At 52.2% G+C, this 21,616-nt stretch overlaps 1 protein-coding gene across 2 annotated transcripts; it reads right to left on the bottom strand.

Annotated features, from left to right (window-relative positions):
* Positions 1 to 7,552: 7,552 nt before the first annotated feature.
* LOC106864610 (class I histocompatibility antigen, F10 alpha chain-like) lies at positions 7,553 to 13,423 on the bottom strand. Of its 2 annotated transcripts, none has more exons than XM_088158365.1 (8): positions 13,293 to 13,423; positions 11,319 to 11,582; positions 10,668 to 10,940; positions 9,240 to 9,513; positions 9,037 to 9,147; positions 8,905 to 8,940; positions 8,754 to 8,785; positions 7,553 to 8,261 (listed from the first exon to the last, which is right to left on the bottom strand). In XM_088158365.1, the coding sequence occupies exons 1-6, from the start codon at positions 13,360 to 13,362 to the stop codon at positions 8,922 to 8,924; spliced, it is 1,011 nt and encodes a 336-aa protein (XP_088014491.1). In that variant the 5' UTR covers positions 13,363 to 13,423; the 3' UTR covers positions 7,553 to 8,261; positions 8,754 to 8,785; positions 8,905 to 8,921. The 2 variants fall into 2 exon arrangements, with proteins under 2 accessions (XP_088014491.1, XP_088014492.1); XM_088158366.1 differs by having other exon boundaries at positions 8,127 to 8,264.
* Positions 13,424 to 21,616: the final 8,193 nt, after the last annotated feature.

The raw sequence follows: 21,616 nt of genomic DNA, 5'->3' as shown, positions 1-21,616 counted from the left end.
CCAATCCAGGGTAAGCTGGACAGCATGGTGTCACCTACCACAAGCTTGGGTAATTTAAGAACTGTTATCCCCTTTTCTACCCCTCTCTCAATGCCCTCAGGCAATGCCCCACGTTGGGCGCCAAAATCTGTCTCGGTTTGAAAGACAGGTATGGTCTAAGGAAAGGCAGGAGCCCCTTTTCTGCGATGCAGCGTGCAACCCTCCTCCCTTTTAATTATTTTAGGTCCAATTCAGACACCTTCAGGCAGGAGATATGGGGATGAGAATAACAGTTCTTTACTGGTATTTAACAAAAGCAGAAAAAACAACAACAGCTATAAAAATTGGCAACAGAAACAGTCTAGCTGCACTCCAGTCCCTTCTGGCCGCAGGCCGTCTCCCTGTGCTGTTACCGGTGCTGTGGGGGCAGGGCAGGTCCCGCGCAGTTGAAGAGGGCTGGCTGATGGCGGCCGCGGCCCAGGGGTGAGCGGGGATGGGGAAAGTTACTCCCCCCTCACGGTGTCGGTCGTGGTGCTCAGCAGAGTGTCCGGAGGTAGTAGGGTGAGCTGGGAGAGCAGCAGAGCGATGTCCAAAGGCAGGGAGCGTGGATCTCAGCGCTGGGATGGCAGGGGAAGATGCCAGAGCAGAGCCCAGGTTGTCTTCCCACTCCAGGAGCCAAGCGAGAGAGAGTCCCCCGCTCCAGACCCCCCTATCCCACCTTTCCGTTTCCGGTTCCCCCCCCCGCTCCCCCTCCAGCCAGCCCCCTACGAGAGAACATTATCTGTCGTTTTAAGGTGTAGCCACAATTACTTAGCATAACAATGGGAGAAATTCCACAGAAAGAAAAGCGAAGCATTCAACCCCCAACAGCTTATGACTTACATTTAACAATCTAGCAATAGAATAATAGAAGTATTTAAGAAAGTTCATAACTATAACTAAACCTTGCATACAGAACTTAGGTATCCAAGGTACTTTCACATCTAGGAAAGTAAGATTTATCCCAGATTTGTTGTAGCATATGTGCAGGGGCACACACACAGACAGTACACTCAGTGCAAGCAAAATTCCCCTCAGAGCTCAGTGAAATCCTCCCTTCAGATGTTTTTGCATGTCCCACTGGCCGAAGGATGGGGCCTTGAGCAGTGAGGGTATGGGCCCAGGACACGTCGTGTTTCAGTGATCCTCCAGGCACAGCAAAGCCGAGGGTTTGCTGGCTCTGAGAGGCCCCTCAGAGGGAGACTGCTGGTCACAGCCCACGGTGGCCCAGGAGAGCTCAAAGGTCTCCTTTTGGATTTCTGCTGACAGGGTCACAAGGGAGTGGGCTCCAGTCATAACCATGTTTCATCTTGACCTCAGTCTGGGTGGGCACTTTCTCTAGGAGTGGGGGAATGCATCACCACACTGGGATCTCAGGGGTGCCCATGGCCTGGGTGACGCTGGCCCGATGCCAAGCACCCATCAAAGCCAATATGACCCTGCCCCTCCTGCTGCACAGGGGACAGAAAATTTAATAGAGAATTTCTGGGTCAGATTAAGACAGGGAGAGATCGTCCAAAAACAGCAGAACAGGCATCACAGACCCAGCCTGGGAACAGGGAGGAAATTTATTACCAATCAAATAGCTCAAAGACAAGGAGAGTGAAAAGTTCTCTCCAACTCCATCCCCCCACCCAACACGGATCACCAAGGCTCTGCCCAACGGGGGTCACTGGGGATCATCCAACACAAATCCTCCCATGGGGGATGGAGCTGGAGCAGAGCACGAAGCTCTTCCTACACTCGGGGCACTCACAGGGCTTCCCTTAGTGGAGCCTCCGTTGGTGTTGGGTCAAGTGAGAGCTCCTGGAGAAGCTCTTCCCACACTCAGGACACTCGTAGGGCCTCTCCCCAGTGTGGATGCGCTGGTGGACAGTGAGATTGAAGTTGCGGTTGAATCCCTTCCCGCAGTCAGGGCAGCGGAAGGGCCTCTCCTCTGTGTGAATCCGCTCATGTAGGAGGAGATTGGAGCTGGTCTGAAACCTCTTCCCACACTTGGGACACTCGTAGGGCCGCTCCCCAGTGTGGATGCGCTGGTGTCTTCTCAGGTGAGAAATCAAGCCAAAGCTCTTCCCACATTCCAAGCAGGTGTAGGGCCGTTCCCCAGTGTGGATCACCTGGTGCTGCATCAGATGAGAAATAGTCCTGAAGCTCTTCCTGCATTTCCCACACTCATAGGGCTTCTCCCCAGTGTGGATCCTCTGGTGCCAGATCAGCCTGCACCTGTAGCTGAAACCCTTCCACATTCCAAGCACTTGTGGGGCTTCTCCCCTCCATGAGGCTTCTCCACCAGCTCTGAGCTCTGCCTGGATCTCTGGCCGCCTTCCCGGTTCAGGGAGGGTCTTTCCTCCTCGCAGCTCCCTGGGCTGGGTTTGCAGCCCCTCCTCGTGAGAGATCTCTGGGGCTTTTCTGCCTCCTCCATCCCCGCACACCTGAGGAATGAAAAATCCTGGTTTAGGGGGAAATAACAAGAAGAGAGCTCCATAAACTGGGTGTTCCTCCTTGCCCAAGTTCATCTCTGGAAGTCATTGAGCATCTTGTGTCTCTAATAACCTCCCAAACACCAAGATTCCCACCCAAAATCCTCCAAACTTTAAGACACAGATCAAAACCTCCCCAAATATCAAAATTCAGCCAAAATCCCCTTCAAAACTGTACTGGTTTGAAAGCAAAACCAGTGAGAGACTCCACGTCAGAAATACAGTTTGATAGGAAAAAAAATAAGAGAAATAAAATCCATGCAATAGTACAAAAGAAAACAACTGACAGAATCAGAATACAACCTGACACCCCGCTAGTTAGGGTGGTGGTAGCAGTCCCGATGAAGTGGTCTTGTTGTAGTAGTGATGCTGTAGAAAGGTCTGGTAGCTCTTGTCCTCTGGAAACCAGTGGGTAAGGGCTGCCTTGGTGTTCCAAATCTCAGTTTTTATCTAGGTAGGAAAGGCTTGGCTCCTCCCCCCGGCTGGAGCATCTCCCAATGGGATGATGGAATTTTATCAGTCATGCAGTGGCACTCAATGACCCATTAACAGAAGATATCTTCCTGGAGGAAGGATGGGTTGTGGAAAAGATAAAGAACACTGCCCCACCTGGTTTTACCAGATGGCCCATTAGCAGAGGATACCTCCCACAGAGATAAGGATCACTGCTCAACCTGGTTTTTCCCCCACTCTTTGTTCTTTTGTTTCTTCCTGGGACCTCTGACTTGTTACTTCATGTTTACTGCTGATTTCCTCTCCCTTTTGAAGATGAAAATGGTAAAAGTGTCGTTGACCTGCCTTGCTGGATATTGTGAAGAGGAACAGTCATCTACTGCAAGTGGAAGTGTCACAGGTGGAGCAGAGTTCTGTGAGTGCTGTATCAAACCAGACCTCGTCAGACCTGCCAGAACAACTGGTCCATGCTGCCCTTCACTGCTCTGCCTGTTCCCCACTGTTTCATGCCAGAGTAATTTAACTGCTGTTAATTGGGTGTGTGTTTCACTCGAGCCAGTCCAGCAGAACCAGCAGAAAGCAGCCCCAGAATGAATGGGGCTCTGCAGAGGAGCCCCAGACTATTCATCAGCCTGCCCGCAGAACTGGCTCCAACTCTGAACCCTTGTGACCACACTCTGAAGAAGACACACTTCTGATATTTCTGAGGCACTTATGACCGAGGCACTGCACGTGCTTGTTCAGGTAAGAATCCCAAAGTTCTTTCTTACTTCAGGAAAAACCCTGCAGCAGTGCATACCCAGCATCTGCTATCAGCACATCCTGGCTGCACGTGCAGGAGAAGCAGCAGCAGCATTGTACACGTGGGTTTGTTAAGCTGAAATCCCCTACACTTTGAACAGTGCTCATCACAAACATATTTAATGGCACACCGGTGCCATACATTTCTCCTAAAAGCCTCCCTTGTAACTAAACTTTACTGGAAAGTTAATGCCGAGGATGAACGAGCAACTTCGGTCTCAGTCCGGAGGTGGAGGGGTTCTAAACACTGACTTTCCGAGAGCAGCATCTCTCCTGAAGCGCTCGGGGCCACCCGAGGCGCCGCCGGGAGCGCGGTGCAGAAGCCGGCCCGGACTCAGCCGCAGCGCCGGGCACCGCGCATCGCTGCTCTGCAGGGCGGCCCGCACGTCCTCCAGCAGCTGCCGCAGGCTGCCCTTCTCCTGCTGCAGCTCGGCCATGCGCTCCTCGGCCCGCTCCAGCGCCACCATCTCCTCGCAGCGCTCTCGGGAGCAGGGCCCCGGCGGCCGCCGCTCGGGCTCGGCGGGGGCTGCGCGGGCGGATGTGGCTCTCGATGTGCTCGCCCTCCCGGCCCAGCGGCAGCCGCGGCCCCGCGCGGGTGCTGAAGTCGCCGCAGAGCCGCGCGTGGAGCTGGCGGAAGGTGAGCTCGGCCCAGAGCCCGTCCCACAGCCCCGCGCACTCCTCGGGCTCCGCCGCCTCCTCCGGCCCCAGCGCCCGGCACAGCGTGCGGGACTCCTCGCCGGGGATGCGGCCCGGCCCGGCGCAGTCCCGCTGCTGGAAGATCTCCTGCAGGGACTGCTCCGGGCCGCTGGCCAGCACGACCATCTCGTTCTCCACGCCGCGCTCCAGCCCGTAGCGGTGGGCGAGGGCGCTGAGCAGCCACTGCGTGCGCCGGGCCGGCCGCCCGGAGGGGTCCCAGCCCTCAGGCGGCTCCATCGCGCCCGCCCGGCCCGCGGCGCTGCCCGAGCATCCTGAGCGCCGCCCGCCCGAGCGCTCGGCCCCGGCCCCGGCACGGAGCGCCCGGCTCGCCCCGCACGGAGCCGCGTCCGCCTTTGTCCGGCAGGAGCAAGGACTCGGGCAAAGTGGGCAGGTGCCGCCCTGATCCCCTTGTCTGCCAAGCCCGAGCCCCAAGTGTGGGTTTATTCCTTAGCTAATTTGTCCCTGCTTTCTCTCTGACACAAGCAAGACGATAGCATGGCACAATCCAGTTTGACAAGTAAGGCTTGTGAACGAGTGAGCGCTTCCACTAAATTAAAAACCCAATGTGCTTGAATGCCGACCTTCTGTTCGCTCAGGCTCCTGACCTCTGTAGATGAGGTGACTTCCTGGTGTTGGTGTATGGATGTTAAGAGGTCTGTGTTAGAGATGAGTAAGTGTTCAACTCGTTCAAACGAGCTGCCCAAAGCAGTGATTTTGGTCTCTCTTTGCCTGGGGAGCAGGACCGGGGTTGTTGAACGCAGGCAGCAGCACGAGCAGGGCTCCTCCAGCAGCAGGGACGCGCCAGGAGCCAGAGGGGACCGTGGCACCAGAGGGGACCGTGGCACCAGCCGTGCCCGAGGCCTGAACAGGCTGCCAAAGTGAGGTGGTGCTGACAGGCTGCGTTAACAGCCCAGGCAAGGCGTGGTGAGGAACCAGGGCTGGGGGCCCCCCAAGGAGTCCTGTCAAGAGCAAATCGTTCTAATATTCTCTCTAGGACAAAAACGGAGCAAACCAGTCCAGTTGATATGTGAGGAAAAAGAATTCAAGTTCGTTTAAAACGCTGCTTAATACAAGGTTGTGTTTCTTTTGAGTGAACTGATGCTAATAAATATTTGCTCTCATATGGTGGGGTTTCTCTGCAAATAGGCTTTGATGGGAAATTTCTGACTACCTTTAGTTTTGCTATTTCTTAAGTTGAGCATCTGAGTAGCTTTGTTGAGGAATGGAGAATTGTTTGTAGCTCAGTATTTTCTCAGGAGGAGCCTTAAATTTTAGCACAGGAGGAAGGAAAGGCAAAGGTTTGAAAGCCTTCTCCTGCTAAAGTGACACACTTTGAGAGGAGTCTGTGAGGAGAAGTCCCCTCAGGCACTGCCAGGGCTGTTTGCCTCCTCTGCAGGCTCAGTATTCTGGGAGTTCCACAAGCCTCAGCTGCCACTGTATTTTCCCCTGAATATTTCTTGTCGTGCAGTACACAGGGAGAATATTTTGTGCTAGATTCTCCTCTGGGCTTTGAGGTGAATCTCAGTAATAGTGGTGATTTTCATGTCCAGATGTACTTTTTATTGATAGTAAGGAAAAGGCAAGAGGTACCATGGAAAATTAATTGCTCAAAATATGAGTGGCCAAGCACACCAAAAATGAAGTCTGAAGTGAAGAATTTTTTTATTTTTTTCCCTCGATAGGTGGGGTAAAACATGCAGTGTTAAAAATGTTCTTTGAAGAGATTCAGCCAGGACCCAGGTGTATGAAAATCAAAACAGCAAAGGATGAGACAGGGCATGGGAAGAATCTTCAACCCTTCCTCTTGAAGGCACAACAGTATGAAAACTGCCTCTGGATGTTATCCATAGCTAACACGTGTTATTTGTAGAGAAGAGCAGGTGCCCCAAGCTGTTGGTGGCCCAAGTCCTGCCATGGCTGGCCCAGTTTCAGTCCTAGCTGGACCAGGGTGGCTGGCTGGGCAGTGGAGGAGGTGGGGGGATCTCGGGGGGCTTCTGCTTCACGGCCGGGCTGGGGGGCCGTGGGGGAGGCAGGGAGGGCTGGTGCTCTGCTTTCCTGGGCGACTGCTGCTGCTGAGGCCGTGTGTGAGAGCTGTCAAACCGGACGGTCCTTGGGCTCCCTGGGGGCGAGGGAGAGTCGCGCCTTCTTGGCCGGGATGGTGGAGCTGCAGCAGGGCGAGTGTGGAGAGAGGAGTGGCTGAGGCCCCAGTTCACACAGGGACCCTCCTGCACAGCAGGGCCCAGAGCTGGCAAGGCTCCCCAGCACGGCTGGAGCTGCTGGCACACCTTGGCCCAGCTGGACAGCTGCCCCTCAAGGCCCTGGCAAGCAGGGGATGTGTTTTAGGTCACAGATGTGACCAAAAGTACAAATTCTATCACCATCTGTGGGGCAGTGGTCCTTATCTGTGTGAGAGATATCCTCTGCTAATGGGCCATCTGTTTAAAACCAGGTGGGGCAGTGTTCTTTATCTTTTCCACAACCCATCCTTCCTCCAGGAAGATATCTTCTGTTAATGGGCCATTGAGTGCCACTGCATGACTGATAAAATTCCATCATCCCATTGGGAGATGCTCCAGCCAAGGGGAGAAGCCAAGCCTTTCCTACCTAGATTAAAACTGAGATTTGGAACATCAGAGCAGCCTTTTTCCACTGGATTCCAGAGGAAAACCAGACCCTTCTATATCATCACTGAACCTTCAGAGGAAAACTGCACCCTTCTACAGGACCACTGCTTCAACAGAACCACATCTGTCATCCAGGAGGACTGCAGCCACCATTTAATGGGACTGCTACCAACACCCTGACTGATAGGGAGTCAGGTTGTATTCTGACTAGGTCAGTGTTTTGGGTTTGTTCTTTGTAATACTGTATTTCTATTTTAATTTTTCCTAGTAAAGAACTGTCATCCCCATATCTTCACCTGAGAGCCCCTTAATTTCAAATTTATAATAATTTGGAGGGAGGGGATTTACATTTTCCATTTTAAAAGAGGCTCCTGCCTTTCTTAGCAGACCCCTGTCTTTCAAACCAAGACATCAGGTGTGGTTACTGCGCTAGAGAGAGAGGAAAAGGAGACAGCAAAGACAGCAACACACATGGGTCTCTTTAGGGTAAAAAAGACTAACTTTATTGAATGCAAAACCCATATTTTAAGCATATTATGGAGAGTTAAGACAGGATAGTAGCTCATTGGATAACTGGGAAAAACATCTGTGAGACCATACCTTAGAATGTGTCTCACAGAAAAACACCAGGTGTTAATCTTTCTTGTGAATACCATTCTGTTTTGACCGGATTTCATTCTGTTTTGACTAAATTATCATCCTGGGAGATTTTCTCCCCAGCTGAAGCTAGAACCAACTTATCAGCCTGGGAATGAAGCTGAAAAGCTCCAGCCTGAAAGTAATTTTTCGGGCTGTAATTTTCCTAGCTTTCTAACAGTGTCCACAAACAGATATGTATAGTCCTTGCATGATTCCCCACAAAACAGCACACTAACCACATCGTACCAAGCACTCTCTTATCTCTTACATTCCTTCTTCAGAATCCCACTTACTCTTGCCAAGCTTTGCAGCCTACTATGGCTAACACATCTATGTCACTTGTTACAAGCTGAACTCTGCTTCCAGTCTTGCTCTTTAGCTGCATTCCCACAGTTCTTGGCTTTAAAACGCAGGAAAATGGGAAATTGATCCGTTAGCAAGAGCTGTGCATGGGTGGGAGCACTGGGATGAGCTCTGCTGGCAGATCTCGGTTTCCCAGGATGAGGGAAGGGGCCGGATCCAGCTCCGTGGATCGCTCAGGCAGTGATTCCTGCTGGGATGAGAGAAAGTCACGGTGTCACCCTGTCCCTGTCCCCATCCTGCAGAATGGACCTGGCTGGAGCCCATGGAGAGCGGGAGCTGCTCCGGAATCCCACCTGATCCCGCTCCAATCCTGCTCCATCCATCCATCCATCCATCCACCCACCCATCCCACCTAATACCTCTCCATCTATCTCACCCAATCCCTCTCCATCCATCCCAACTGATCCCTCTCTGGAATCTCTCCCTGATCCTGCCCCATCCATACATCCATCATCCACCCATCCATCCAGCCAGCCAGCCAGCCAGCCATCCACTATCTATCCATCATCCATCCATCCATCCTAAATGATCCTGCTCCAGAATCCAGCCCTGATCCCACTCCACAATTCCATCTGATCCTGCTCTGGACCCCTGCTCTGATTCAGAAGCCCTCCCTGATACTAATTTGTCCATCCTGCCCGATCCCCCTCTGATATCCCACCCTGTTCCCGCTCCGTACCTGCATTCAAGCCGTTGTTCCCAGGTCATTTTCTGCAGAAAGAGAAGATCCATGAGATTCCAGCACGGATCACACACTGGGATTAACCCCAGGATCCATCCTGAGATCTGCACAGAAGGGATCCAGAGCTGGATCCACCACTGGTACTCACTGGCTGCCATGTTGTATTTATTCCTGTCCCTCTTCCCTGTGGAAAAACAGCGGGATCAGCGTTAGTGGCACAGGATTCCCAGAACAGTGCCAGGTGGATCCATGCTCCATCCCAACCCCCATCCTGTGTTACCGGATTGGTGCTTCCAGACAATGAATCCAATGAGGACAATGAGGATGATGATGGCAGTGATGATGGACACATTGACCACCACAGTCACCAGATTCCTGCCAGCTGTTGGCTCTGGGAAACACGGGATGGTGAGGAGGGGGAGGGGAATCCCCATTTGGGCATTCCAAATTCTGAATTCCCACATTCCACATTCCCAGCCTCACCCCAAGCGTAGATCCCGGGGCTCTGACATTCCAGGATGCTCCACCCGGCACCGGTACTGCTCCCGCTCCTCTGGCCGCGCCTCGATCCTGGCCCAGGTGTGGAAGGTGCCGTCACTGTTGGGAACGATCCCGCCCCACTCCGTCTCCTGATCCCAGATTTCATCCCCCTTCATCCAGTTGACTGCGATGGAGCTGGGGTAGAATCCGTACGCGTGGCAGGACAAGATCAGCGTCCCGTGTTCCTCTTTTCCAGACACATGGACATCAGGGGGATCTGGAATGGGATAACAGTGAGAGACATCCATGGAATTCCATGGGAATGGGATGGGGGTGACATCTGCCCCTGGAATTCCCACTGGAATGGGATGTGAGTGAGACATGTCCCTCGAATTCCCACTGGAATGGGATGGGGGTGAGACATGTCCCTCGAATTCCCACTGGAAATGGATGGGGTGCGATCTGCCCATGGAATTCGGATTAGAATGGGATGGGGTTGAAATCAGCCCATGGAATTTCATGGGAAGGGGACAGGGGTGAGATCTGCCCCACAAATTCCCACTGGAATGGGATGGTGGTAAAATCTGCCCCTGGAATTCCCACTGGAATGGGATGGGTGAGAACTGCCCATCGAATTCCCACTGGAATGGGACGGGTTAAAATCTGCCCATGGAATTCCATGGGAATGGGACAGGGGTGAGATCTGCCCATGGATTTCCCACTTGAATGGGATGGGGGTGAGACCTGCCCATGGAATTCCTGATGGAATAGGATGGGGGTGAGATCTGGACATGGAATTCCCAGTAAAACGAGATGGGGGAGACATCTGCCCATGGAATTCCCACTGGAAATTGATGTGGGTGAGAACTGCCCATGGAATTCGGATTGGAATGGTATGGGGTTAAAATCTACCCATGGAATTCCTTGGGAATGGGACAGGGGTGAGATTCACCCATGGAATTCCCACTGGAATGGGATGGGGGTGAGATCTGCCCATGGAATTCCCACTGGAATGGGATGGGGGTGTGATGTGGACATGGAATTCCCAGTAAAATGAGATGGAGGAGACATGTGCCCATGGAATTCCCACTGGAAATTGATGTAGCTGAGAACTGCCCATGGAATTCAGATTGGAATGGGATGGGGTTAAAATCTGCCCATGGAATTCCATGGGAATGGGACAGGGATGAGATTTGCCCATTGATCTCCCACTTAAATGGGATGGGGGTGAGACCTGTCCATGGAATTCCCACTGGAATGGGATGGGGGTGAGACCTGTCCATGGAATTCCCACTGAAATGGTATGGGGGTGAGACCTGACCATGGAATTCCCACTGGAATGGAACGGGAGTGAGATCTGCCCCTGGAATTCCCATGTTCCCAAATCCTCCATTCCCATATCCCACATTCCCACAGGAATTCTGTTCCCACCTTTGTGGTCCAGCTCCTTCTCCCCATATCCGACGTATTTCTGGAGCCATTCTGGGCAGACGCCCCCCAGGTAATTTGTCAAACTCTCAGCCTCGTTCTCATGTTCCCAGCGCCTCCTGCTGATCTCAGCAGCGCTGTCAGCAGCCACGAATCTCCCGGATCCCAGGTCAAAGGAGATGAAATCCCGCCCATCGTAGCCATCCTGGTAGGATCCACAGATGCTCCCGTCAGACAGGAGGTCACAGCCATAAACTACCAACAATGTGTGGAGACCTGGGGGGATTGTGCCCACAGAGACCCATGGAATAGTGTCCCAGCCACACAGAGCCCCAGAGTCTGATGGAGACCCACAGAGCCTCATCCCAGCCCCATGGATCCACATCCCAACCCACAGATCTATCCCAGCCCCACAGATCCCATCCCAACCCCATGGATCCATATCCCAAACACATGGATCCCCATTCACACCCATGGGTCACAAGATATCCCATACCAGCCTAATGGATCCCCATCTCAGCACCTTTGGTGCCCTCTGAATCCACATTCAAGCCCTATCGATCCTCACCTCAGTCCCACAGATCCACATCCCAACCCACAGATCTATCCCAGCCCCACAGATCCCATCCCAGCTCCACAGATGCCCCCACTCACCCCTGCTCTGGTTGTACCGCTCCCGCAGTGTCTCCAGGTCCCCAGTATCCACGTGCTGGTGCTGCACACAGATCTGGGTCCCCCTATCCCAATATCCCGGCTCGACTCCATCCTTTATCCACTGTGTCAGCGGCTCCATCCGGCCCCGCTCGCTGTCACAGCGTGTGAAGGGGATCCCATCCAGGTACCCCATGGACATGTACTGGGGGATCCCCGGGCTGGGCTCCGACACGGCCACGTGCAGGTAACGCAGGGAGTGGAGAACTGGGAGGACACGGAGATTTGGGGGGGTTGAGGGGGTCATGGATCAATGAAAGAGGAACTGGGAGAGATGGGGAGGGAGTGCATGGGGACCCAGTGTCCAGGAACGTGCACTCAGGGGACTCCCAACGTCGAATAAAGGGGGATACAAGGACTGGGAGAGGTGGGATGGGGGTTCCAGGGGATCCCTGTGCCGAGGAAAGGGGGTCCAGGGGCCTCCAGTGACAAGGGAAGGGGGTCACAAGGTGGGGTGACCTGGGATGGCTGGAATGGGGGGCTCAGGGATCCTTGATGAAGAGGGAAAGCGGGGCTGGGCCTGAGAAAAGTAGGAATAGGGGTCCAGGAGGTCTCAGGGTCAAGGAAAAGGGGAGTCTGGGGCTGGAGAGGGTGGGATAGATGGGGAGTGTAGTGGGGATTGGTACTGGATAAGGAAGTGCAGGGTGCACCAGTGCCCAGGACTGGAAATTCAGGGGGGTCTCAGAGCCCAGAATCCCCCCTGGGACTCTCCACGACCCTCCAGGGACCTTCCTGGAGCCCCCGGGACCCCCTGCAGGAGGAGCAGGGGATGAAGAACTGGGGGGTGCAGAGATTGGGGGGGCAGGAAGCAGAACGGGGAGAGCCAGGAGAGCTGGGAAGGGTCCAAGGTTCAAGGAAAGGTCTGGGAGAGGAGGGATGGGGGATCCAGGGGGTCCCTGTGCCCAGGAAAGTGGTCCAGAGGTCCCCGGTGTTGAGGGAAAGGGGCGTCTGGGAGCCGGGAAAGACAGGAATGGGGGGCCAGGGGGTCCCTGGGTCATGGGAAAGGGGGGTCTGGGACTGGGAGGGGCGAGCGGATCCCGAAGGCTCAGCCTGGGAGATGAGAAAGAGACCGAGGGAGAGCGGTGGGGGAGGGGACGAGAGAAAGGGGGAATTCCAGGAAGTTCATCTGGATCCCATTGGATCCCCAATGCGACCCTCCTGAGACCCCTGGGACGCCGGGGACCCTTTTGGACTCCGTTTCGGGAAGCGGCGGGAGTGGAAAACGGGGAGGACACGGAAAGTTGGGAGATCCGGGGGGTCCAAAGGTCAAGGAAAAGAGCGGGAATGGGGTCTGGGAAAAGCGGGATGCCGGAAAAGGAGATGCAGGGGGGTCCCAGGCCCGGAAATGGAGATTGAGGGATGTCCCAGTGCCCAGGAATGGGGGTCAGAAGGGCTCCCATGCTGCGATTCAGGGTTTCAAAGAATCCTGATCCCCAGGAATGAGGATTCAGGGGGTTGCCGGGGCCAGATAAGGGGGTCCAAGGGGGTCCCGGTGCTGGGGAAGGGTATGGGGGTCACAGGACCCAAACAGGGGATTCAGGGGAGTCTCCCTACCCGGGAATGAAAGTTTAGGGGGTTCCCGGTGCCCAGGAATGGGGGTTCAGGGGGGTTCCCGATCCGCGATTCGGGGTTCAAAGGGATCCTGATCCCCAGGAATGAGGGTTTAAGGGGATCCCGGTGGCAGATGAGGGGGTCCAGGGGTGTCCCGGTGCCCGGAAATTGGTGCTCAAGAGGGTATCCATGTCCAGAAATGGGGGTACAGGGGGGTCTCGGTGCTGGGGAGGGGGATAAATGGGGGTCACAGGACCCAAACTGCGGATTCCAGGCGTTCCCCTACCCGGGAATGAAGGTTTAGGGGGTTCCTGGTGCCCGGAAACGGACGTTCAGGGGGGTTGCGATTTCAAGAGTCCCACTCACGTTTCGTCGCGCGCCCCGGGCCCCCCAAGAGCCCCAGGAGCCCCAAGAGCAGCCCCAGCGCTGGAGCCATCGCGCTGCTCCGCTTCGAGCCCGCCTGGCCCCGCTTCTATCACTGGCCCCGCCCCATCACTGACCCCGCCCCCAGAGCCGCCGCCGGCCACGCCATTGGCGCCGATATTTCCTTTTCGCCAATGGCAGCCCGATATCTCAGTGACGTCACCAGTCGCCGGGTAGATCCCGGTCTCTCAGGTTGGGGCGCGGAAGCGAAAGAAACCGAGGAGCGCGGTGGGGGAGGGAACGTCGGAATTCCACAGAATTCCTCTGGATCCCTCTGGATCCCCGCTGCGATCCCCCGGAGCCCTCTGAGAACCACCTGGGACCCCCTTAAGAAAATGCCGGGTAAGCCGTTTCGGATCCTTGTTATTAAAAATGTATAAATTGAGACCCAAAGCAAAATTAGATTAAATGATCTGCTGTTACTGTCAGAGACAAAAAATAATGTATTGGGGAAGGATTTAATAATAGCATTGGATTTTAAAATTGAAGTATCCCAAGAGCAACTTAAAATTTATGCCTTCACCAAAAGGATGAGGAACAAATATGTCCTGAGGTGTGTTACACCCCTGGGGAAAAAGGGAAGTTAAAAATGAAACCCATCAAAGTGAAAATCACTGATCCCGATTTACCAATCCGAGTTCATCAATATCCAATATCAGTGGAAGGGAGACGGGGCCTTAAGCCTCTCATAGAAAACCTTTTGCAACAGGGGGCTTTGGAACCATGTATGTCCCCACATAATACTCCTATTCTGCCTGTCAAAAAGACAGACGGGAATTACAGATTGGTACAGGATTTGAGAGCTATAAATCAGCGAACTGTTACCAAATTTCCTGTAGTAGCAAACCCTTACACTCTCTTAAGCCAGTTGTCCCCTGACTACACTTGGTATAGTGTAATAGATCTAAAAGATGCCTTCTGGGCATGCCCGTTAGAGGAAAGTAGCAGAGATTGCTTTGCCTTTGAATGGGAAGATCCTGATAAGGACAGGAAACAACAACTGCGTTGGACAGTATTGCCTCAGGGCTTTACAGAATCCCCCAATCTCTTTGGACAAGCCCTAGAAGAATTAATGCAATCTTTTGAGCTACCAGAAGGGATGAAATGGTTACAATATGTAGATGATCTATTAATAGCAGAAAAAGACCAGAAATCTACTAGAAATGGGACTATATGGCTTTTAAACTTTTTAGGACAGCAGGGTTTGAATGTATGCAAAGCTAAATTGCAATTCACAGAACCAGAAGTAGAATAATTAGGACCTTGGTTAAGTAAAGGGAAAGAGAAATTGGATCCTAACAGAGTCTCTGGAATACTAAGCCTAGGACTCCAAAGACTAAAAAAGAAGTAAGGAAAATGTTGGGACTGCTGGGATACTGTCATCAATGAATAGAGGGATTTAGTGAGAAAGTGAAATTTCTATATATAAAACTTACCAGTAATCACCTAAAATGGACAGAGGAGTATGATAAAAGTTTTGAGAAGGTCAGACATGCTTGAATTCAAGCCCCTGTACTCAGTCTCCCAGATTTGGAGAGACCATTTCAATTATTTGTAAACACCTCTGATCAAACAGCATATGGGGTACTCACCCAGGAATGGGCAGGCAGTCGAAAGCCAGTGGGATTTTATTCTAAACTGCTCGACCCTGTCAGTCGGGGTTGGCCCACATGCCTGCAGGCCCCAGTGGCCACAGCACTTTTAACTGAAGAAGCCCGAAAAATTACCTTTGGGGCAGCCCTAGTGGTCCACACCCCTCATAACGTAAGGGGAATTCTGAATCAAAAAGCTGAGAAATGGTTAACTGATGCCCGAATATTAAAATATGAAGCTATTCTAATCACTTCCCCAGATTTGGAGCTAAAAGCAACAACTCCTCAATTCCTGTACTGGGAACCAGGAGAAAATTTAGAATGTGATTGTGAGGACATTAGTCCTCAGGAAAAACAAACAATAAAGAAATTAAGGGCAGAACAGCGTGAGAATTAATAGGTTTTACCAGATGGCAGGGAAATTTTACTCAAAACCCAGGCCAGTCAAATTATTGAACAATTACATCAACGAATTCATTGGGGAGCCATAGTGCTAGCAGACACATTTTTAAAATCTTTTGGATGCATTAACATTTTTGATATTGCAAAGCAGAGCAGCCAGAGTTGTTTAACTTGTCAGAAAATTAATAAAAAAGGTATGTGACAAGGTCCGTCAGGAGGACAGAAATCTGCTTACAGACCCTTTGAAAGAATAGAAATAAATTTTACAGAATTCCCAAAAATAGGAAGGTGGAAATATTTACTAGTGATAGTAGACCAATTAACCCACTGGGTAGAGGCATACCCTGCTAGAGCCACATCACAAGTGGTAGCCAAAATATTGTTGGAACACATAATCCCAAGGTATGGCCTGGTTCGAGCCATAGACTCAGAGCAGGGGACGCACTTTACATCAAAGGTGCTGCAGTCACTGACCCCGGCACTGGGCATCAGCTGGGAGTATCACACACCTTGGCACCCTCAGAGTTCTGGCAGGGTTGAAAGGATGAATCAAACATTAAAACAACAGCTGTCAAAATTAATGATTGAGACTAAAATGCCATGGACAAAGTGCCTCCCACTAGCCCTGTCTAATATAGGAACAATGCCAAATTCAAAAACAGGGATTTCACCATATGAAATGCTGTATGGTATGCCTGACCCTAAAGGAGTACACCTTGATCCGACCTTAGTTCAGGACCCTTCTCTTCAGAATTACATAACAACAATCAGCAAAAGCTTGGAAGAATTAAGAGAGAAGGGGATTTTAGCTCAAACTGTCGCTCTAGGATTTGCCATACATAAAATTAAGCCAGGACAACATGTGTTAATTAAAGTATGGAAAGAAGAAAATCTAGATCCAAAATGGGAAGGACCGTATTTAGTTCTGTTAACGACTGAAACAGCTGTGAGGACAGCTGGAAAGGGATGGACACATGTGAGTAGAGTCAAGGGTCCTGTAACCCCTCCTACTGCAGGTTGGGCAGTGACATCTGAGCCTGGAGACCTCAAAGTGCGAATTCAGAGCTCTCGATGTCGGCACCGGATCAATTTGTCTCGAAGGTCTCCCAGTCAGGACTGAAAGTCACCTGTCCTGAAGCCAGGTGTGATTGTAACCTGTTCATCAAAAAGAGGTGTCCATATTGTACTGAGCTGTGGTGGTCTCATCCCTATGGTGGGTATCCCCTATTAACATTATGTGTCATATGTAGAAGAAAGGAACAGAAGAAAACTGTTAAGGTGCTAAATACCCTATCAGCACGTGGAGAAATCGAAATTGATGATCATAACTGGTGGGAGTTATTTGAGAATGGAACAAGAGGAAAAAAGAAAGCCAGAGCAGAGGTATTGGCAATAGAGTGTCAGAAGGGTTGTGTATACCGAGCTGTTACTGCTGTACCTCGTACTGGAATGTTAAAGCTAAAAGCTGGGACAAAATTAAGAAACACTACCAAAAGAGAAAGACAAAGTGGAAGAGCCCAGGACATATTCCCTGCTGCCGAGAAGATGAAACAAACCTCGGCTACTGGCAGCAACCCCGTAGGCCTTGAGGGAGGCAGAGGGATGAAAATGGTCATGGGAGTCATCCCATTGCTAATGATGATAAAAGGAAATAATGCTGATGCTTGTTCCAAGTGTCACCAGACAATTGGGTACGGGGATGCACGGTATCCACCCTTGCCTTCCACACACACATCAATTCGGCCTGCTGTAATAAACACATTATGCACTATTATGGAAAGAAGTGGCCACCAATTTGGGAAAAGGAGGGTGGGCTCCATCAGCATACCAAAGTTGCCCAGTAGGAGAGACACACCTCTGCTTCCCAAAAGAAGGTATGTGGGGATATTCAGATCAGGGAGGAGTGCAAGATCACTACAAGGAGGAATTGATTAAAAAAAAAAATAACTAAAATGTTCAAGGGAAAAAGGACAAACCATGGGGGAAGTTTTAACTTGTATAAGAAAATAAAACAACAACTCAGCGAACGGGACTTACCCACCTTGGGAAAAAATTTATTTGTAGAATTAATGAAAGAAATTACTACTGAACTTAACTCACTGTTGGATCTGTAGAGGAATGCAGATGACTGAACAATGGCCATGGAGGGGGGGAAGGATTAAGGCCAAAACAGTTGTTACAGTGGAATGAAACAGAAATATCGAGGGGGGGAGTGTGGGAAGTTTAATAATTCTGAATGCTGATTAGAAATTGATGATAATGGTGAAGCAATTACTAAAATTACAGAAAAAAATAAAACGAATAGCCCATGTACCTGTACAAACCTGGAACTCTATGCTTAATAATAATTGGTGAAATAAGCTGTTGGGGGGAGCTTGGTGGAAAAAATTAAGGTTTATATTAACATGTGCATTATTAGGAGTACTGTTCATCCCTTGTCTTGTTCCATGCTTCATTCAACTAATCCAGTCAGTGGTTCAAGGAATGCAAGTTGCTACAATACCAATAGACCCTGAGAAGGCAACAAAATTAATGGCAGTAGATGTATTAAATCTAGTACAAGAAGTACTGACAAAATTTGAAACCAGAACGCGAATCAATGGGATAAAAAAAGAGAAGTGGGGAAATTGTGACAATTGATAAAAGATTCGTGTTAATCACAAAAGCATTGGGGTTTGTATAAACCAGAATACTAAGCTCTGAAATGAAGCATGGACACTAGATAAAGGAAATTATATGATAAAATAATTCTGTTTAAAATCACATTGTTGTTATATTATGTTGTATTATCTTACATCACAATATGTCATGTTATGTTTTTCAAATAAGTTGTATCGGCTACCAGCTTGCAAAATCGGACTTCCCAAAAAGCCCTTCCTGCCTTTGTCTAATCAATACTGCCTATCCCAAAAACCGGACTCCCAGAACTTCTCTGGTGCTTATCTAGAAGGACCGGATGGCTATCTGTGACTGATTATCACCCAAAGGCTTTGTGAATTTGTGTACAACGAGAACCCACAGTATAAGAAGAGGCTGCAAACCAAGGTTGGGTGGAGCGTGGAGTGGGCGGTGACCCCTCACGTTCCCCAGCGCTGCTTGCTCTTTCTATATCAAATAAAGCAATCTAAATTTTGCTGAATATCGAGACTTTTGTCTCTCGTTTATCACAGGGTTCACCTTTTCCTCCTCCATGTGTAACGTCGTCTGGAGCACAGAGATCCCAGGAGCTGCTTCCTCCTGAGCCAGTGGCACTCCTGGCACTGGGCAGCGCAGGGCCCTGTGCCCCGTATATACCCCTGCAGGGCGGGCTGTGCCATGTCACCAGGACAACAGAATGGCCAACAGCACCCAGGAACCCGATAGAACGGCCCTGTGTCACAAAGGGCCCAGCCCAGCACCCCTTCAGCAGCCCAAGCCCCTGGAAGTGGCATGGAGCAGGTGCCCAGCAGGTGCTGGCTTTGCAGGCGGGGCTGTGCGGGGCCAGAGGAATTGGCCGGATGGACGCAGGCAGGGAGTTGTGGTCAGCGGCTCCATGGGCGGCTGCAGGCCGGGGATGAGGGGTGTCCCTCAGGGAGGGCTCTGCCTCGGCCCCGGGGGGGCCCAATGCGAGGGCGAGGGGCTGGGGGGGCCATGGGGGCGTTCGATCAATGGGGAGGGCCCGGGGAGTGCTGAGAAGGGGGTGGTGAGTGGGGGGGAGGGAGGGGTCCCATGGATTTGGGGGGAGTCTTGATGAGTGTGGGGGGAGTCCCATGGATTTTGGGGTCCTGGTGACGGGGGGGAGCGGTGAGTGGGGGGGGTCCCATGGATGGGGGAGGGGCGGTGAGTGAGGGGGGGTCCTGGCGCGCTGGGGTGGTCCCAAGTATTCGGGGGGGTCCCAGCGCTTTGGGGCGGTCGGTGAACGGGGGGGCAGTGAATAGGGGGAACCCCGGTAAATTGGGGGGGTCCCTGATGATAACCAGAGGAGGAGAGGGGGGAAAGGAGCGAGCCCCAAGGGACGCCCCCCGATGCTGGGGACACCCCGGTGCCCCCCCAGCGCACGGCCCCCCCCCCCCCATTCCCGCTCCTGTTCCCGGGAGAAGTCAAAGGGGAGGGGCGGAATCCCCGGGATGGGCAGGGGGGGCACAAAGGGGGGTCCGGGCCCTGTGCACCGGAGGGTGGTCGGTACACGAGGGGGGGTCCAGTCCCGGTTCCCGAGGGGGCGTCCCGGTGCCCGGTGATTCGTGAGGGGGTGTCCGGTGATTCCTGGGGAGGTCTCCGGTGGTCCTGGTGCATGACGGGGGGGTCCCGGTGACTCATGGAGGGGTCTCCGGTGATCTCGGTGCTCGAGGCTGGTGATGTTTGAGGGGGGGTCCGGCGGTCCCGGTGCACGATGAGGGGGTGTCACTGCTCGATGGGGGGGGGGGAGTCCCTGTGCACGGTGACGGTGCTGATTGATGGGGGAGGTCCTCTGGTGGTCCCGGTGCCCGGTGATTGATGGAGGGGGTCTCCGGCGATTCCTCGGGAAAGGGGGGGCGGTCCGGTGATGCCGGTGAATGAGGAGGGGAGAGAGGAAACTCGAGGGTCCTGAGGGGGTCCCGGTGCACGAGGACGGTTAAATTCGGGGGTCCTGGTGCTCGGAGGGGGGGTCGGTTCCTGGTGTGTGACACAGAGAGAGACCCCGGTGACACTGGGGACCCTGGCATGGGGCTGGTGATACTCAGGGGATCCGGGTGGCACAAGGAGCTGGGGGCATCTGGTAACACAGGGCTCTCGGTGTGACTCGCAGGGCTCTGGGTGACACGAGGAATCCCCCCGTTCCTCCTGGTGGCACTCGAGGAGCTCTTGGTGACTCTCGCGGGGCTCTCAGTCACACGAAGAGCCCGAAATTCCTCTGGGTGACACAAAGAGCTCCCCAAACTGGTCTGGGTGGCACGAGGAGACGGTGGCACGAGAGGAATCCTTTACACGAGGACCCCCAAAATTCCTCGAGCGAACCCCCCCGAAATCCTCGCGCGGGACCCCCCACTCACCGCGAGCCCAACCCCCCCCTCCTCACCCCGGGGGTCTCCGGGTGATTCCGCCCCACGTCTTCCAATTTCTCCCTTTTCCCCCAGGACTGGGAAGGTCGGAGGGACTGAAGGGGGGTGCAGGTGCGGGTTTTTCCGGGGGGGTCCCGGCGGCCCCCGGGGCGGGGTCAGTGCTCAGCAGCGGGGCCGCGCCGCTCGCACCCGTTGGCCGAGATCGGGGGGGGCGGGGGCGGCCCGGGGACCACGCTGGGCCCCCAAATCAGACCCGGGTCTGCTGCTTTAGTCCTGTGCTCCCAGCGCTGATTTTTCTCCTTATTCAGTCTTTTGATGTATATTTTTTGTTAAGATTTAATAAACCTTTAAAATTTTACAAAGTGAGCGTCGTTTCTCCAACCGTGCACTGCCGGGTTGGAGGTGCAGTTGGAAGGAGAGAGGGGTGAGGGAAAGCTGGTTTGAGGGTGTGATCAATGTGATTCGTGCTAATTAAATTGTAACTATATTAGCAAAATTGTATTTAGATCAATAGAAGACCATTGTTACCGATTGAAAGGGGGGGAGATGGGTGAGACAGGATAAAAGACATCTTCCAGATGTTGGGAGTCGAAGAAGGAGGTTAGAAGAAAGTCAGATAAGAATAGTAGAAGGACGGAGGTCTGATAAGCAGCATCTAGAAATACAGCTTCGACCTTGAAATGGGCAAAAATGGAATGATTCCAAGCATGGGACTTAATTAAAGTCATGTTATGGAAAACATCTGCTCAGTCACACAGGGCGCCTGCGCTACCTGCAGGTCACACCTCGGTCACTGATGATGATGATGAGCCTTCACCGGAAATAAGACCCTTAAAAGGATAAGAGACCCCCAACCCATTAGTAGAGCATGCGCCGTGCAGTATAGTTACATAGATCTTAGGAATAGAAACTAGGAGGAGCTTTCTAGAAACTTCTGTAGCCTACAGTATATAAGTGGGATTGTTAGCCTGGATGCTTTGATACGTGAGGAATGGCGAGCCACTCCCCGTATCCCCGGTCGGAGGGGGGCCCCTCCCCGGTCGGTTTTGCTTATGCTTTATACGAACCTCAATTATACTAAATTACTTACTGCCAAATTTTGTATATTCTTAAATATATGCACTTTGATTGTTTCATCTCCAATACTTTAATTGTCATCTCCAATACTTTGATTGTATTCATTTTGTTACTATTAAAAACTTACTATTAAATTTAATCTTGTTGCTTGATAAATTGAGAAAAATAAAACATCATT

This window comes from Sturnus vulgaris, unplaced genomic scaffold, assembly GCF_052056855.1.
Source record: "Sturnus vulgaris isolate bStuVul1 unplaced genomic scaffold, bStuVul1.hap1 Scaffold_198, whole genome shotgun sequence".
Lineage (NCBI taxonomy): Eukaryota > Metazoa > Chordata > Aves > Passeriformes > Sturnidae > Sturnus > Sturnus vulgaris.
Note: the sequence above shows the minus strand (reverse complement) of the source record. Positions and strands in the feature narration are given on the sequence as shown.

What these genes read in the sequence shown, in the direction of transcription:
- LOC106864610 (XM_088158365.1), bottom strand. Translation starts at nt 13,362, where the DNA reads ATGGCTCCAGCGCTGGGGCTGCTCTTGGGGCTCCTGGGGCTCTTGGGG. An exon ending in GCGGTACAACCAGAGCAGGG is followed by an intron (nt 10,941 to 11,318) that starts GTGAGTGGGGGC and finishes CAATCCCCCCAG; the next exon opens with GTCTCCACACATTGTTGGTA. An exon ending in CCCCGGGATCTACGCTTGGG is followed by an intron (nt 9,148 to 9,239) that starts GTGAGGCTGGGA and finishes CGTGTTTCCCAG; the next exon opens with AGCCAACAGCTGGCAGGAAT.